The following is an 18,828-nucleotide window of genomic DNA, read 5'->3' as shown; positions in this document are numbered from 1 at the left end:
CCCCTTCTCCCTGTTGTCCAGGTGTCTGGGTTGAGGGATTGGGGAATGGCGGCTGTGGCTTCACAAGTCCAGAGAAGCAGGAGGCTTTGGGTGTCCTGTCTTCCAGCAAAGGACCTGCATACCTGAGTGCTGGATACCCCAGATTTGGGGGCTGGGTTCTGCTGCCCATGCCACTCATGGTCTGGCCCTTCTCAGCCTGGTCAGACCCAGAGAGCTCTCCCAGGTTGACATCATCCCATTCTCTGTAATATGGCCCTAGCCCACCTTTCTCACCTTCTCTCCCTGACTTCCCCACTTGTCCAATAATACATGAGTTTACAGGGTTGGCTTTGAGGGCCGGGAAACTTCCTCGTGCTTTTGCACCTCTACACACCTTTGCTCCTCCTGGAATGTCCACTTGTCAGATATCACCTGTCCTTCAAATCCTGGGTCCTGGTCCATGAAGCCTTCCCGGATTGCCCGGATGGTCATGAATCTCTTTGAATCTCCTCAGTATGTCTGTCCTCCTTTAGTGCTGATCCTTTGCTATTGGGATTTGGAGGGAGCGGTAGGCCATAGTAATTATGAGTGTGGGCAGCGGAGTCAAGTATGCTTATGTCACCCTTTCCATGACATTACTCCTTGAGCAAGTCACACCCCTCTGGGCCTTGGTTTCCTCGACTGTAAAGTGTGAGTGTTCATTCCTATCTCAAAGATTACATGAGATGATCGTGAAAAGCACTAACATTGTACTTGACATTCAGTAAGTGCTTAATAAATGTGGGCTTTGCCTGGTGGCTTTTCGAGCCTGAGTCTCCTTCCTCCTGGTGTGACTAAGCCTACAGGGGACTAGGTCACCATGAGGCCTGAGACTCGCAGCTTCTGTTAGCTGGTATAGATTTGTGTGTGACAGGGAGGAGCCCCACCAAGGATGGTGTCTGGGTGCCTGAAAAGGGGGTTGTCTACCATTCTCCTAGATCAATGGAATGGAGCTATGACGGAGGGGTTTCAGGCAGCCACACCATGCTGGCAAGAGCGGCCATTTTCCTGATGCTGGTTACGTTGTGCGGTTTTATTCACTTGACAACGCCTTCCCCACCCCGCCAGCTGCGGGCAGGGTGCTTGGTAGGAAGACCAGGCCCCCAGGATGTAAAACACTTCACCTCCAAGCAGAGCGCAGGCTTGACTCAGACTTTGAATTTCCTCTGCTGGGTGTGTCAACATTCTCCTCCTGCAGCCTTGATCTGGAAAACTTGTTGAGATACAAATTCAGGTGTTGTTTCACTGCTGGGAAAGATCAGAAAGAAGAAGAGCTAGAACTAGCCCTCCGCTCACTCCTCCCATGCCTCAGTCCCAGGGAGCAGAGCTGGGGGCTGGCCCTGGAGCCAATGGCTGTCCTGGCTCCCACCCCCAAGGGCAAAGGTGAGAAAGAGGCTTTTGTTTTTGAGAAAAGAGGATCATTCTAGGAAGAACAGTGGATTGGGGAGATTAGGGAATGGGGAGGTGGATCCAGCTGAGTAGGGAGAAGTTTCTGGAACCCAGGAAGGGCAGAAGCAGGTGTTCTAGGACAGAGGAGACTCGTAGTGCAGTACGGTGACTCCTCACTGACAAGCCACTTGTTGGATCCTGCGAGGACAAGCCTGTATTGAGTAAAGGAACTCGGGTCCCTGGCCTGGCGGGGACTCCTTTGTCCCTCCCTTAGAAGCACGTTTTGGGTAAGGGGTGTAGCAACAACGCAAAAGGCATTCATTCAACATTCCACAAAGAGTTACTGGACATCAACTATGTGCCAGGCACCCACTGCACATCACTGCATGAAACTGACGGAAGTCCCTGCTGTCACTCAGCTTATATCCTCCTGGGGAAATAACCCCCAATTGTTCTGCACTAAGTTGCCCCAGACCATGCCACCCCAATGGGGTTGGGGGTGAAGATGGGGAGGGAGTTCCCCCAAATAACTGAGAGTTAATTTTCCACTAGCCCAGGGATACAGGATATACAGTGAGTTCGTTTTTGAGAGGAGAAACATAAGAACTGTGGGATTTCTTGAACCCGCAGAAAGGGTCCCAGAGGAGGCATGAATGGCTTTTCAAGTGTGAGGCAAGAAAATCGGGAGGAGAAGTCATTTTATAAGGCCGGGTTAGGACCATGGCATAACCCCCTCTTCAGTTTACACACAGCCCCAGGAGGGTAATAGATGGGCCCGTTTTCCAGCCAATCACCCCTTTGTGGGTTTCCCCAGGGCCTGGGTTTTGAAAACTAGCATTTCTCAGCTCACATGGCAAATGCTTGTAACCCATCCAGCCTCCTGGGCTGGGCAGGAAACCATCTCTAGTTTCTATGGGAGAAGGTGCATTTGCTGTGGTTTTCAGAAAGGCCAAGGCCAATAGTAGGAGGTCCCCAGACTTGGAGAAAGCGGCCTGTTCCTGCTCTGTCCTCGCTCCCTGTGGTAGGCACAGAAAGCCCAGCTCCCAAAGGCAGCTGGAACACATTCTAGCGACGAGCCCTTGGGAAGGTTATGTGACTTCTGTGGTCAGTAGCCTCTAAATGGTTCCCAGGGACTACCCACCCCCTCTATCTCCTGTGTTCAAGCCCTTGGGTAATCTCTTCCTTTGAGTGTGGGCTGGACCTGGTGGCTTGCTTCTAACCAATACAGCACAGCAAAGTGATGGGCGGCCATTTCTGAGATTAGGACTCCCAAAGCCTGTGGCTTCCAGCTTGCTGGCTCACCCTCACTCCCTCAATTGTTAGGAGCTGCTCCATGGAAAGATTCACAGGGCCAGGAGCCGAGGGAGACCCCCTACCAACAGTTGGCAAAGAACTGAGGCCTTCAAACAGCCAGGGAGGAACCTCATCTGCCAATGGCTGTGTGAGTGAGCTTGGGAGCTGATTGTCCCTGGTTGAGCCTTCAGGTGAGACTGCAGCCCTGGCTAACAGTTTGAGCAAAGCCTCTGGAAAGACCCAGAACCAAAGGACCCTTCTCAGCCATGACCAGATCCCTGGCCCATAGGAATAAGATAATAAATGGTCATTGTTCTGCTAAGCTTTGGGATAATTTGTTAGGCCTCATTAGATGACTAACACAGCCTCTCTTATTCCCAGACTCAGTCGGTTCCTCTACGGCACGGGTTAATGACACATCTCTAGGTGATTGTGTGGATGAACACAGCCTTGGGGACACCTCCCCAAGCTCCCACTGGAGGCGGAGTAGATATTCTACAGCACATTCCTCCCCACTGCTCTAGTTGCACAAATCAATGTCTAATTGCAAATTATGGCAAGTGCTGGGGAAGAAGAGAGCAGGGAGCTGTAGAGCAGATGAGCAAGGGCCTGGCCTGTCTAGCGGGGAGGGAAGGCTTCTCAGAGGAGGTGAGTTTTGAGCTGAGGTCTAAGGATGAGTTGGAAGAGGCTTCATTTGTCCTCTTCCCTGTCCCCACCCTGATAGTCTCTTCCTTAGCACTTTGCTATTTCCCATCCTAGCATTTCTCACAGTTCATGATTATTCCCGTGCATCTGTCTACCTGTTAGATAATAAGCTCCAAGAGGGCAAGAACTAGGTCACCACAGTACACTGGGTGCCTAGCACAGTGCCAGGCACGTAGCAGGCACTCAGGAAAAAATGCCCTGAATGAGTGGGAGTAGGCAAGGGCTAAAGGGACAACACTGCAGTTAGTTAGGACAGCATCAGTGAACCTCCTGAAAAGGAGCCTGGTGAATTCTAGCAACCGGGAGGGGCCAGCCTGGCTGGAGCACAGGAATAAAGGGGGAAAGGGAGTGCTTCGTATCAGGCTGGAGAGGTGGCCAGGGCCATGCAGGCTTTGTAGGCATTGGAAAATGGGTTGACATGTGGGCAATAGGGAGCCATGGAAGGGGCAGGAGGGAGGGTGGGCATGACCAAATTTGTTTCTTTGAGGGATTGCTGGGGTTGCTGTGAGGAGACTGGGTTTGAGAGGGCAAGAGTGGAAGCAGAAAACCAGGAAAGAGGCTGCTGTAGTGGTCCAGGCCAGAGATGGGCGTGGCCAGGTCCAGGTAGGGCACAGAGATGGGGAAAAGTGGAAAAGTGTCCAAGAGCAGGAGGGGACATGGACAGGGCTTGGTGGTGGGCTGGATGTGGAGCTGCAGGAGAGAGGGGGCCCGCCTGGCTGGCTGGATGGGGCAACCGGACACCAGTGCAGCTCAGCCTCCATTAGACGGAGCAGAGCGCAGTGCCTGAGGGAATTCCCCAAATAACATCTCCCAGAACATAAAAAAATGGAAAAGTTCGAGGCTTTGTGATTTCTAGAAATGCTCCAGGCCCCTGGAGAGCAAAGCTCAGAAAAACTTGGGCTTGGAGTGGTTGGTGAAAACTTACAGGAGCCTGTGTTTACAGATAGTGGAGGCTTGTGTGGGGTGAGGGCAGCTACTCCACAGAGGTCCCAGGTCTCCGAGCTCTGCCAGGTGGGACTTGAAGTGCAGCTTCCTGGATAATTTATTTTACTGTGAGATTGTTACAGGCACAACATGAAACTGCAAGGAAATCCTGTGCTTCCCCTCCGGCCTCTGCGCCAGTGCCCTGCAGGTCCAAGTTCGCTCTCCTTTGCCCTTAGGGATGTTGGGGGAAAGTTTGAGAAGCTTTGATCAGGAAAAGCATCCCAGTCTTAAGGTCAGCCAGACTTGGGTTCTGCTGCCTGTTTGCTGTGTGACCTTGAACTAATTAGCGTCTCCCTCTGAGCCCGGGCATCGGTGATGGTTGCCCTTGAAAACACCGGCCTTTCCTCTCAAACTGGATTTTCAACTCTCACAATTCTTACCTTTATAGCATTCACTGGAAGAAAATTAAAGTTTGTTCATCTTCTAGGTAGCAGCATCTTGCCTGAAATAATTTCTTATGGGTGCTCACAGGAAATAGAAAAACTGAAATCAATCACGCAGAAACGAATAATTATGGAGGACTCCCCAAACCATATCCAGTGCAGGATGTGACAGTAAAATTTAAATGGTTAGAGGTCTTCTATCAACTTTTTGAAATCTTTTTTATTTTTTTTTGAGACAGAGTCTCGCTCTGTCGCCCAGGCTGGAGTGCGGTGGCGTGATCTCAGCTCACTGCAAGCTCCGCCTCCCAGATTCACGCCATTCTCCTGCCTCAGCCTCCCAAGTAGTTGGGACGACAGGCGCCCGCCACCACGCCCGGCTCATTTTTTGTATTTTTTTAAAGTAGAGATGGGGTTTCACCGTGTTAGCCAGGATGGTCTCGATCTCCTGACCTTGTGACCCGCCCGCCTCGGCCTCCCAAAGTGCTGGGATTACAGGCGTGAGCCACTGTGCCCAGCCTTGAAATCCTTTCAATGATGTGCTACACTGCTCCATGTGAAAGAAAAGAAAGTTAGAGAGCTCTCGACCTCACCCCCTCATCAGCCAATTTTATAGCTATCATGAGATCTTATTTTTAGTCAAAGCTTCCCAAATCCATTCTCTCGAGTTGGTTATAATCTATCCAGCCACTGTGAATAATCTAGGAACGGACAGTAATTTAAATACACGCACACACACACAAACACACCGCCCCAGGGTGCCCATCCTGTTTTTCTAGCCCTTCCCATCCCAATTCCATGTTAAAGGTCAGTAGGGCCCGGGGGGTCTGAGGGCCCCATGGGCCTGTTTGGCTGCACTCAGCCCAGGATGAGTCCTGCTGGCTCCCAGGAGACAGACGCCATCCTTGGCTCGGCTCATGAGTCTTCTCCCTCCATATTCCTTGGCAGCAGCCCAGGGTGACCGGTGACAGAAATCCTGTGATTGATGATGCTGTGGAGGCTGGGCGAGGGAACTCTTTCCCCAGTAATTCCCCTAGAAAACTCATGGGCACTTGGCCGGCTTTGCAGGGCTCCACCGAGGGGTGCTGGAGACGCAGCTCATCCCGGGAGGTGGGGTGGTGCCCTGTGCACAGGACACAGTTGATCCCGAAGACCAAGGTGTAGCTAATATTCTTCTGCCCCCTTAAATATCCCTCACTTTTGACTTCTACACCTTCCTTAAAATGTTCACTTAGAGATTCACTCCTATGCTTGAGAATTTCATTCGTTCATCATTTGTTCTGAGGACATAAGGATGTCCAACACAGATTTACCGGCCTGCTCTGGACTGGGCTTCACACTGGGTTCTGGGTATGTGGTTAAGACAAAGCTTTTCCTCTTGAGAACTTCTCCTTCCAGTGGGGGAGAGAAGAGTGTAAACAACTAAGTGATGACTGTAACAAGGCAGGTGCTCGCAGGAGCCTGTGGGAGAGGCTGGAAGCCGAGGGAGAGCTCTGCTCTCTGCCTGGGGCAGGGGCAACTGGCAAGGCTTCATGGAGGAGGTGAGACAGGAAGTGGCCAGGGAAGAGAGGGATGGGAAAATGACCATCAGGGCAGAAGGAACCTCCCCAAAAGCACACTCAGGACTGGGGCTTATCCTGCCATGTGTCCTTCAGCTTGAGTGTGTGTCCACACCAGTGCAAGCTGGGGGTTGAAAGTTGGCTGGCCAGAGGCCTCATGTCCCATAGGTCACAGCCCCTGCAGCAGAAGCCCTGGATGATGCCAGCTATCCACAAGAGTCACTTTCTCCCTGAAGGGCAATCAGAGCAGTGCTTGCAACCCTTACTGTGCACACGGATCACCTGGGGACCTCGCTTGAATGCAGATTCGGCCTTTCTCACAAGCTCTCAGAGGATGCCCACGGTGTGGGTCCTCAGACCAGACCTGGGCAGGGATATGCAATAAAACACTCCTCCGTTGATTCGGTCTGTGAGCTGTCTTCCATTTGCGCTTGAGCCATCCAAACTGCCTCTAGATCACGATTCACTGTCATGCTCCCTTCAGCCTCTAGTGGCCGAGAGCTCTAACTCTGAAAGAAGACAGACATGGTGGTTGTGTGACCTTGGGAAAGCCTTAACCTGTCTGAGCCTCCTCTGTACAATGGGATAAACACTCCTGCAGGGTTGTTACGAAAGCTGCCTGAGCTATAACGAGCTTAGTGTCCAGCAAGCATCCCACATGTTAGCTCTCGTTCTTACAGTTCCTTTACTACTGAACTGTCCTGTGACAGTGACGATGGTTCAATTTGGAGCCCAATGCACTTGAATTCATGTCCAGGCTCAACCACTGTCTGTGTAACCTCAGACAAGGCACATTTTCACACCGACCTGCAGTTTCCTCCTATAAAAGGGATTAGGGAAAACTTTCTGGCTCACAGAATGCGGGGACAACTCAGGGACGCAGGGTGACCAGTAAGCAGCATTCTGGTACCCCGTGAAGAACCTAACTCCCTTGTTCATGCACACACACACCTGTTCCTTCAACACTGAACACCACCTGCTTTGTGCCAGCCCCCCGCTAGGCACAGGGAGTTGGAGACAAAGGACACATGGCTACTGCCCTCAGCGTGTGCACTGTTCAGGGTGCTGGAGAGCAGGTGAGGACCTGAGGCTCCCTCTCTTGGAATTCAGCGTCCCATGCATGATGCATGACTGAGTCCTACAGAAAGTGCAGCAGCTGCCAGCGACGAGTGAGCAAGTTTTGGCAGCAAAGGGCACAGTAACAGTACCAGCATCTCCTGGAGACTCCAGTCAAGGGAAATGGGGGAACCCATGGGTTTGAAGATGTTTGAGACGTTCCAGTGGAGTGCCTTTGGCCAGACTGGCACTTACAACCTTGGAGCACAGGCCTCCCAAGTGGCCTGGCTGCTCCTGAGCCAAGAGCAGGACTGGGCCAGGCATCTGGCCCCCAGTGAAGGGGGTGGGAGTGGGGCTGGAATGCCCAGCACCTTTTCAGCTGAGGCCATGGCAGGGAAGCCTCTCCAAGATATTTCCTGTAATCCCTGTCTGGTCAGACTCCTTACCTGGAGAATAGGACTCAGGTTGGGACACCAAGATTTAAGGTTAGAGACCAAAGGGGACCCCTTGAGAGAGCAGGAGCCAGTGGTGGCAGTGCCAGGTGTAGGTGCTCATACAAGAACCACAGTTAATGAACTTTGAGAAAACCCAATACGTGGAGGGCCAAGTACCTTTCTCCAGAGACTTGAAGACAGTTATGTGGGTGAAGGATTTGACAATTCCTCTTGTTCTTGGGGACACCAAGGGTGAGGATCGGTGAGGTGCCGAGAAGAGTTGGTTTCTAATTTTTTAATACAGTATTTCTTTCTGGTTATAAAAAACACGTTAGGCCGGGCGCGGTGGCTCAAGCCTGTAATCCCAGCACTTTGGGAGGCCGAGACGGGCGGATCACGAGGTCAGGAGATCGTGACCATCCTGGCTAATACGGTGAAACCCCGTCTGTACTAAAAAATACAAAAAACTAGCCAGGCGACGAGGCGGGCACCTGTAGTCCCAGCTACTTGGGAGGCTGAGGCAGGAGAATGGCATAAACCCGGGAGGCGGAGCTTGCAGTGAGCTGAGATTCAGCCACCGCACTCTAGCCTGGGCGGCAGAGCGAGACTCCGTCTCAAAAAAAACAAAACAAACAAACAAAAAAAAATGTTAATCACAGAAACTTTGGAAAATACACAAAAGTATAAAGAAGAAAATAAAAAAATCCTACAATCTGGAGATAACCACTATTAACATGGCAGAGCTCTTCTCCACTTTTATGCATCCCAGCATTCCTGAGACACAGGATCCATGCCCTTGGATGGCCTGGTTTCCCACAAGGGGGTGATGCTTAGGTTGGAGAAGACACAGAATTTGAACAGGTGTGCAGGTGTATGAGGCAGCTATTGCCATCATGCTGTGTAACAAGCAACCTCAAACTTGCCCTGGCTTACGGGTAAAAGAAGCATTTGTCTCTCACTCATGAGTCTGTGGGTTGGCTGAGGATTGACTGATTTAGGTGCATCCCAGTTGCAGGTTGGGTCCATGTCTGCTCCACATGACTCTCATCCTCCTGGAACGAGGGGGGCTCCCTGAGGCAGGTTCTCTTCATGGGTGAGCTCACAGGTGGTAAGTGCACTGTACAATTATGTTTTAAGCCTCTGTGTCATGATCCACTGATATTTTATTGGCCAAAGCACACAGCTAACCCAAGTCAAGAGATGGGGATGATTATTCTCTCCACCAGGAGGTCCTGGCAAGAGTGTGGATGTATACTACTGGGGCTGAGCATTTCATCTACTATACTAGGTGGGTCTAATATTTGCTGCTATCCCCAAGGGCCTTGATCCTCCTGCTTAGAACATTGTTTTAGTAGATTTCCTTCTACTCTTATATTTGTATAATTTTTACAAAATTGAATTTCTATGCTACCTTTTAAAAACTCCTCCTTGATTTTTGTTTTCACTTAGCTTTATACCTTGTACATTTTTCTAACATTAAATAGTTTTGAAAATATGTTAAGGACTGCAGAATCATAACATGTTTTGGCATAATTCATTAATCTCTTCTTCTAGGATACTTAGGGTTTTCCAGTTGGGGCTACTGTAAATAACAATGTGATGAACATCTTTGTGCAGAAACTTTGTTGGCACCTGTCATGGGCATTTCTTGCTTCTGTTTGCCCAGTACCAAGTCTAACCTCCCTCTGAATCAGTGAGTCAGTGCCCTGATTTCCCTTTGGGGGAACCATCCCTCACCTACTTTGAGTCCGTGTAGTTCATGTGGCATCCATCACTGACTCCCGGGGAATGGCCTCTAGCCACACAAGACATTCCATCTCACTAAAGCTCAACAATTGGACCCAGGCCGGACCATCCAGAGTATGGAATCCCCCTCATTACAGAGATTAGTTCAGAAATGACACAGTGCCTAATCCTGGCTAATTAATGGTTGTCTAAAAAGAGGCTCATGACCCAAGGTGATCCAATCAGAGTGAATCCTGAGACTGGCCAAGGAGTAGCTCGGAAGAGGCATTCTCTCTTCTCTGACTTCAGCTTCAGAGAGTGCTGGCAATCCTGAGGTTGCTGGCAGCGTCTTGTTTACACTGAGCTTGAGAATAAAGCCAAGACCTGGGCGATCAAACCCAGAAACGAAGCGACTGGATCCTGCTGACATTGTGCTCCTGATCAACATGCCTCCAGCAAGAATCCCTGCGCTTTCCAGTTTCAGAAGCCAATGCGTTTCATTCGTCTCCTAAACTGAATTGTGCTTTCTATCACTTTCAACCAAATAATAGGCCGGTGTTACTGACAGAAGTTCCTTAGCTGGAATTTCAGTGGTTCCTCAGTGTCTGTGGGGGATTGGTTTCAGGCCCCCCCACACATATCAAAATCCTCAGATACTCAAGTCCCTGATGTAAAATGGTGTAGAATCGTATGCACATCCCCTCATATACTTTAAATCATCTCTAGATTACTTTTAATACCTAATACAATGGTGCTCTATAGTTGTTGTGCTATATTTTTGAAATTTTGTGCTATTTTTAATTGTTGTATTTTTAATTTTTAATGTTTTTCTTTTTTCCTGAATTTTATTTATTTATTTTTTTAGACAAAGTCTTGCTCTGTTGTCCAGGCTGGAGTGCAGTGGCACAATCTCAGCTCACTGCAACCTCCGCCTCCTGGGTTCAAGCAATTCTTCTGTCTCAGCCTCCCGAGTAGCTGGGATTACAGCTGTGCACCTCCATGCCCAGCTAATTTTTGTATCTTTTAGTAGAGACGGGGTTTTGCCATATTTGGCCAGGCTGGTCTCGAACTCCTGACCTCAGGTGATTTGCCCTCCTAGGCCTCCCAAAGTGCTGGGATTACAGGCGTGAGCCATCGTGCCTGGCCTTTTTTTTTTTTTTTTTTTTTTTTGAGATAGAGTTTCACTCTTGTTGCCCACTATCTTGGCTCACTGCAACCTCCTTCTTCCAAGTTAAAGTGATTCTCCTGCCTCAGCCTCCCAAGTAGCTGGGATTACAGGCGCACGTCACCATGCTCAGATAAATTTTTGTATAGTTTTAGTAGAGATGGGATTTTTTCTGAATATTTTTGATCTGGGGCTGGTTGAATCTGGAGTATTTTTGATCTGCAGTTGGTTAAATCCAAAGGTGTGGAATCCGTGTATACAGAGGGCCGACCATACTGAGCCAAAGGACACAAACATTTTTTAAGCCTCTCAAGACCTCTTAGCAAATTGCTTTCCAGAGAGGTTATGCAAACAATTCTATAGTGAGCCTATCTTAAAAGCATTTGTCTATTAGCTTTAAATTATTTTGACAGGCAGTAATTGTATGGTTGAAATATTTTTATGTTTATAGGCCATTTTATGTCATGATTGGCTGAATATGAGCAACTGGTATCTTTTTTTTTAATACTTTTTAAGAGCTCTTTAAATATCAAAAACATTGATCCTTTCCCAAATTCCTCACCATTTCCCCCCAACTTACTGACTTTTGATATTTTGATGTGCTCTGAAGTAGATGTATTTGTAACTGTTTTTTTTTTTTTTTTTTTTTTTTTTTGAGATAGGGTCTCACTCTGTCACCCAGGCTAGAGTGCAGTGGTGCAATCTCAGCTCACTGCAACCTCCACTTCCCGGGTTCAAGTGATCCTCCTGCCTCAACCTTCTAAGTAGCTGGGATTACAGGTGCCTGCCACCACGCCTGACTAAATTTTTTGTATTTTTAGTAGAGACAAGGTTTCACCATGTTGGCCTGGCTGGTCTCGATCTCCTGACCTCAGGTGATCCACCTGCCTCTGCCTCCCAAAGTGCTGGGATTACAGGTGTGAGCCACTGCGCCGGGCGTATTTGTAACTTTTATGTGGCCAGATTGTTTTTGGGTGTTACTCCTGTCGTTCCATGCTTTCAAAGTCCTTCCCTGTTGAAGACCAGGTGAATATGGACCAAGTTTTCTTCTTTTTGACATTCAGGACTGGGCGCAGCGGCTCACACCTGTAATAGCAGCACTTTGAGAGGCCGAGGCGGGCAGATCACTTGAGGTCAGGAGTTCAAGACCAGCCTGACCAACATGGTGAAACCCTGTCTCTACTAAAAACACAGTAATTTGCTGGGCATGGTAGCAGGTGCTTATAATCCCAGCTACTCAGGAGGCTGAGGCAAGAGACTTGCTTGAACCCAGGAAGAGGAGGTTGCAGTGAGCTGAGATTGCACCACTGTACTCCAGCCTGGGCTACAGAGTGAGACTCTGTCGAAAGAAAGAGAGAGAAAGAGAGAGAGACGGGAAGGGAAGGAGGAAGGGAGGAAGGGAGGAAGGGAGGAAGGGAGGAAGGGAGGAAGGAAGGGAGGAAGGAAGGAAGGAAGGAAGGAAGGAAGGAAGGAAGGAAGGAAGGGAGGAAGGAAGGGGAAGAAAAGAAGGGGAAGGAAGGGGAAGAAAAGAAGGGGAAGGAAGGAAGGAAGAGGAAGGAAGGAAAAGGAAAGAAAAGGAAGGAAAAGGAAGACAGACATTCAGATGCCCAGGGTTTCTCTGCCTGTGATTTGAGAGCTGTCTGTGTTGGAATCACCTGGGGAGATTGCTTAAAATCCAGTTTTCTGGGCCTCACCCTAGAAAGAGTCTCTGAGAGGAAGCCGCAGTTCTCCCCATTTTTAGCAAGTCTCACATGTGGTTTCAGTGAAACACTAAAGTTTGAAAACCACTGCTCAAAAGAATGATAGGACACAATTTGAAAAAGAACACAATCTGATTCCCTCCTCCTACGAGCCAATTTCCCCAGCAGCAGCCATTTGGCAATAATCCAATTCTTCCAGGATGGTCTATGGGAAGAATTTTCTCATGCTTGAACTTCTTAAAGCTGGGATTCGTTGGCAGGTAACCAGCTCTTGGTCTCAAAATGTCCAAGCCCAGGACTGTTGGTGTCTTGGGATCCCATGGTCCAGCTGGAAGGTTGGATGAAACGACATTTCATAAGGTACCTGAACTAGTGCTTTTTATTTTTTCTCCAAATGCCCTTGAAGGTTCTTCTCCAGCTAATATAGAACCTATGAGAAAAGTGCTTTGAAGGTACAGGGTCAGGATGGAGTGAGCTTTCTGTATGGTAAAAAGCCAAGAAAGGAGAAACAGCATTCTGGTACTTACCAGCAGCCTGAGGTAGCCATGCTGTTAAGCGCAATGCCCTGTGTCCGGTTGATGGCCCCAGCCCTGCCCAGAGGAGGCTGGGAGCTCCCAAGATACCCAGATGCTGTCTGCAAATGTTGATTGGTGGCCAGGTCATTGCCACACCAAGCAACTGTTCCAATCACCCTCCTCCCCGAGGGGTGTGACAAAATGTCTGAGCTAGATCAAGCACGACAGGTGCACAGCAGGCAGGTGACGGGGGACAGAAAAACATAGAGCCCTCGAAGACACAGCCAACAAGCCAGAGAACTGCACCCTGGGCATAGAAGGCAGTGCTCTCTCCAGCGCCTCCCAGGAGGTGAGACAGGGTTAGGGCAGCCCTCCTGCAATGCCCGGTCCAGCCCCATCGTGCAGAAGGAATTCCGAAGTCCAGGCAGGGGGAGTTGGTGGTCACGGTGGAGCAGTGCCCGGCTTCAGCACGTAGGATTTGCCATTACGCTAAAGCAGCGGTTCTCAAAATGTAACCCCAGGACCAGCAGTATCTGCCGTATCCGGGGACTTGTTAAAACTGCAGATTCTAGGACCTGGAAGCTCTGGAGGTGGGTCCACACTCTGCATTGATACAAGCCCTCCTGACATGTGTTCAAACCTAAGAACCACTCACTTAATCCTCTGCACTGGGGAAGATTAATGGAATACTTTAGCTTGCTTCGGAAAGAGTGGTAAAGACAGAGAATAGAGAGGCATGAGTGTGTGAGGCTCCCCGTGCACTGCCCTTGATGGAATCTAAACCTCATGGCCTGGCATTTGGGGCCCCACGTGGTTCCCCAGCCCACCTTCTCAGACCGCTCCGGGGGTTCCGCCTGCTCCAGCCGAACTGCAAGTCCCTACTCCAGCATTTCTGTCGCTCTTCTGTAGTGCAGCCTCTTCCTTCTGAAATCCCACTCAAGCCCTACCTGAGGTGCCCTCTTTCCTCTGAAGGTCTATGAGATAAGAAACTCGAAACAGCGGCTCCCTCCTGGTTCTCCTTTTAAAATACACTACTCGCCGGGTACGGTGGCTCACACCTGTAATCCCAGCACTTTGGGAGGCCAAGGCGGGTGGATCACCTGAGGTCAGGAGTTCGAGACCAGCCTGTCCAACATGGTGAAACCCCGTCTCTACTAAAAATATAAAAATTAGCCAGGCATGGTGGCACGCGCCTGTAATCCCAAATTGGGAGGCTGAGGCAGGAGAATCACTTGAACCCGGGAGGTGGAGGTTGCAGGGAACAGAGATTGCGCCACTACATTCTAGCCTGGGTCACAGAGCAAGACTCAGTCTCAAAAACAACAACAACAACAGAAAACAAACAAAAAACACCCCAAAATATAACCACACTACTCTTAAAACCTGGCCACAATCAGCCTTCCTTCTTCCATGTACCTTTCCTGTTTAGCTCCCTGGCCAAGCCTGACTCATCCCCTACCCGCTCCTGGCAGCACCTGGAGTCAAGCGGGCTCTCGGGGTTCTCAGCTGACAGCATCTTTTCTTTTCTAAAACTCCCTTTTGAAAGTCCATGTGCTGACTCACCACTGTTTATAGCTCAGCAGCTGTTCTTAACTTTCTGCCTTTACCTAGATAAATTAACAGCAGCTGACCTCTAGAGCCAAATTATTTTTGGGACTGTGGTGGTTGCTAGAATGATTTTACCCCAGTGGCACAATGAAAGCAAGCAAGTGCCTTCTGTGCAGACCTGGCTCTTCCAAACTTGACTTAGAATGTCAGACTGGAGTCGGGGGCTTAGACTTCCTCACCACCGCCCCCTTTTTTTTAAAGACAGGGTCTCGCTCTGTCACCCACACTGGAGTGCAGTGGCACAGTCATGGCTCACTGCAGCCTTGACCTCCCAGGCTCAAGTGATCCTTCCACCTCAGCCTCCTAAGTAGCTGGAACCACAGGTGTGTGCCACCATGCCTGGCTAATTGTTTAATTTTTTATAGACAGGATCTCCCTATGTTGCCCAAGCTGGTCTCGAACTCCAGGGCTCAAGTGATCCTCCTGCCTCTGCCTCCCAAGGTGCTTGGGATTCCAGGTGTGAGCCACCGTGTCCGGCACTCTCTCCCAATTTTACAGGTAGAAAAACCAGCCCAGAGAGGCGCCTTGCCTTGCCAAGGTCTCCCTGAGAGTACCAACCATTCCAGGTAGCTCAGACACCTGCAGGATAGGCAGAAGGTACCAACCTGGTACTCAACTTCTGGAAGCCAGTGATGAGATGCCCCGACACATTCAGAGCCCCCATTAGCTCTGCAGACTGCTGTGGGCAAGGTGAACTCCCATGCATCCCACGGCCCTGGTGGCTGTTTACAGTGTCCTGTGACTGGGACATTCCCAATAGCCAAGTGTTCGTCCAAAGCTCCTCAGTCTCAGGAACCCACCATGAAAGTGAAAGACGCAACCCCAGATCCCAGGTAGGGAGTCTTCAGCCCAGGGTCTTCCAGCCTGGCCACTGCCCCCAACTCAGGAACCTGCCTCTCTCTCCCCGATCCCACGCAGGCCTTACCTGGATCCCTGCCAATCTCCCAGGATGGGGACCAGCACCCCCAACCCCAGCTGAGCCCAGGACCCTGCCCACCCCCTCAATGCCCCAGACTCTCTCCCACTGGCTTGGAGGTGTTGGTGGTGAGAAAAGGAGGCAGGCAGGTAAGAAGAGGTCGTGATGCTACGGGGCCTGCAAGGCGTAGGCCGGTCAGTACAGGCTGGAGCACTCTGAAGCATGGGGTCTGGGAAAGGGGGTCCTGGGGGTGGAAACCCAGCTCCTTGGACATTTCCTGAAGGGTTTGGGGTGTCTTCTGAGCCCCTGGTCCCTGAGGCTGTTCCAAGACCAGCACACTCTGGGTTCCGTGAGCAATGCGATCAGTCTTACAGTCTCCATTTTGTCCAACATGAAGTCCTGGGAGGGAAAATAGATCTCTCACCTGACAGTGTTTTGGCCTCTGGACGCTACTTCCTAGGGACCAAAGCATCATCAAAGGCTGACCTACTTTAACTCTCACAAGGGCCCTGCAAAAGACGTGGTATCAATGCCACTGGGCAAATGAGCAAACAGAGGCTCAGAGAAGTTAAGTGACTTGTCTGATGTGGCACAGCCAGGAGTGACAGAGCTGGATGACTAGGAGTCCAGATCCTGGTGTAATTTCCTGAATGTGGTTGCCTGCCTTTTCTCACTGCTCCTCCAAGAAGCCCACCCTGACTGCCCCCAGCCTCCCTCTCTGAAGGGCATTCATTTCTTAGGGACCAGATGAGCCTCCATCTCCTGTTGCCTAGCAGAATGCTGAGCACATTCAGGTGGCTCAATTCATGTTGGCTGAGTGACTGACAGACGTCAATCCAGAGGCCCAAACTGATTGTTGCTTGGGACCCTGTGACATCACCACATAATTTCTTCCTTTTTCTTGGGAAGAAGATGAAATTAAAACACTGTGACTATTTAGATAAATGTGTCCTTACTCAGAAATCTCATTTCTTTGCGATATGAGTAAGTTACAAGCTGTATATAACTAGGGATGCCAATTACACAGAATTCAACTGAATGGTGCCCACTGAGTTGTGCCATACAGCGGCCTCGATACTGCCTGTGAGGTTCCTGGAGAAGACCTTCTTAACTGAGCCACAGGCTTGCTCACTGCTGACTGTGGCACTGGACACTAGGGGAGAGACCTGCCCCTCAGTGTCCCTGGGGAGCTAAGTGTCCTGTGTTTGGACATCTGCACTGAACATGCCTCAAATGAGGTAAGCACGTTCTGACTTAGGATGAAGTCAATGCTAAAGGTGGCAGACAGGAGAGTATGGAAAGGATGGGTCTTTGATGATGCCACTGAGCCTAGGATCACACCATGCCTGAAACCCACCAGGCACCAAACTTCCACTCATGACACAAGATGTGCCCTGGTAGAGGAGCCAAATGACCTCAGAAAAGAACAAAGTGGGAAGACTCACTCTTCTCAATTTTAACATTTACTACAAAGCCACAGTAATCAAGACAGTATGGTACTGGCATAAAAACAGTCATAGAGATGAATGGAATAGAATCGAGAATCCAGAAATAAACTTTCATATTACAGTCAACTGATTTTTGACAAGGGTACTGAGAAAATTCAAAGGGGAAAAATAGAACTTTTTAAACAAATGGTGTCAGGACAACTGAATATCCTCATGCAAAATAATGAAATTGGACGCCTACCTTACATTAAAAAATCAACTGAAAACGAATCACAGACCTAAACAGTAGAGCAAAAACTATAAACTTCTCACAAGAAACAGGTGTACATCTTCATAACCCTGGATTAGGCAATGTCTTTTTAGATATGACACATAAAGGACAAGTACATACACATACCCAAAGTAAAACTATTGGATTCTTGGCCGGATGCGGTGGCTCACACCTCTAATCTTAGCACTTTGGGAGGCCGAGGCGGGTGGATCGTTTGAGGTCAGGAGTTCAAGACCAGCCTGGCCAACATGGCCAGGTGTATTCTCTACCAAAAAATACAAAAATTAGTCACGTGGGGTGGCGGCGCATGCCTGTAGTCCCAGCTACTGGGGAGGCTGAGTCAGGAGAATCACTTGAACTCAGGAGGCGGAGGCTGCAGTGAGCCAAGATGGCGCCACTGCACTCCAGCCTGGGTGACAGACGGAGACCCTGTCTCAAACAAACAAACAAACAAAAAAAACAAACAAATTGGATTCCATCAAAATTCAAAACTTCTGTGCTTCAAAGGACACCATCAAGATAGTAAAAAGATAACATGCAAGATAGGAAATATTTGCAATCACATATTTGATAAGGGACCTATATCCAGAACGCAAAAAGAATTCTTACAACTCAACTAAAAAAAGACAAATAGGCCGGGCACAGTGGCTCATGCCTGTAACCTCAGCACTTTGGGAGGCCGAGGCAGGTGGATCACTTGAGGTCAGGAGTTTGCGACCAGTTTGGCCAACGTGGTGAAACCCCATCTCTAATAAAAATACAAAACTTAGCTGGGTGTGGTGGCGCATGCCTGTAGTTCTAGCTACTCGGGAGGCTGAGGCAGGAGAATCGCTTGAACCCGGGAGGCAGAGGTTGCAGTGAGCCAAGATGCGTCACTGCACTTCAGCCTGGGCAACAGAGTGAGACTCCGTCCCCCCCCAAAAAAAATCAAATTTTTTAATGGGCAAAGAATTTAAATAGATATTTCTCCAAAGGAGAGATACACATGGCCAATAAGTGCATGAAAAGATACTCAACATCATTAGACATCAGAGAAGTGCAAATCAAAACCACAATGAGATGCCACTTCACACCCATTAGGAGGGCTAAATTAGAAAAGATTGACAATAGCAAATGTTGGCAAGGATGTGGAGAAATTGGAACCGTCGTACATTGATCATGGGGATGGTAAATGGTGCAGCCATTTTGGAAAAGAGTTTGGCAGTTCTTCAAATGCTAAACATAGAGTTAACAGATGACCCAGAAATTGCACTCCTAGGTATGTGCCAAAGAGAAGTGAAAACATATCTCTGCATAAAAATTTGTACACAAATGTTCATAGCAGCAATATTCGTAATACCTAAGGAATGTAAACAACCCAGATGTCCATCAGCTGATGAATGGATAAACAAAAGTTCTATCCATACAAATAGGCCCATACCATGGAATATGCAGCCATAAAAATAAAGCACTGATTCGTGCTAGGGCATGGATGAACCTTGAAAACATTATGCTAAATGAAAGCAGTCAGATGCAGTGTATCTTTTTGGGAGTGATGAAATGTTCTGGAATTAGACAGGGGTAATGGCTGTGCAATTTTGACTATACTGAAGACACCAAAGTGCATAATTGTAAGGGATACATTTTATGGTATGTGAATTATATCTCAATAAAGTTATTATT

At 49.1% G+C, this 18,828-nt stretch overlaps 2 protein-coding genes across 2 annotated transcripts in view; both read right to left on the bottom strand.

The window, feature by feature from the left end:
- OTUB2 (OTU deubiquitinase, ubiquitin aldehyde binding 2) overlaps positions 1 to 18,828 on the bottom strand; it is a 98,657-nt gene that overhangs the window by 25,475 nt on the left and 54,354 nt on the right. The window lies entirely within an intron of this gene.
- The window catches only part of CCDC197 (coiled-coil domain containing 197), a 22,080-nt gene continuing 18,873 nt past the window's right edge, over positions 15,622 to 18,828 (bottom strand). Inside the window, exon 9 of the mRNA XM_015144412.3 lies at positions 15,622 to 15,846. Within this exon, the coding sequence (XP_014999898.1) occupies positions 15,643 to 15,846 (204 nt within the window). The 3' untranslated portion in view covers positions 15,622 to 15,642. The remainder of the gene's footprint in view (positions 15,847 to 18,828) is intronic.

Source organism: Macaca mulatta, chromosome 7 (assembly GCF_049350105.2).
Source record: "Macaca mulatta isolate MMU2019108-1 chromosome 7, T2T-MMU8v2.0, whole genome shotgun sequence".
In the NCBI taxonomy this organism is placed as follows: Eukaryota; Metazoa; Chordata; class Mammalia; order Primates; family Cercopithecidae; genus Macaca; species Macaca mulatta.
This window is presented reverse-complemented; position numbering and strand designations above follow the sequence as displayed.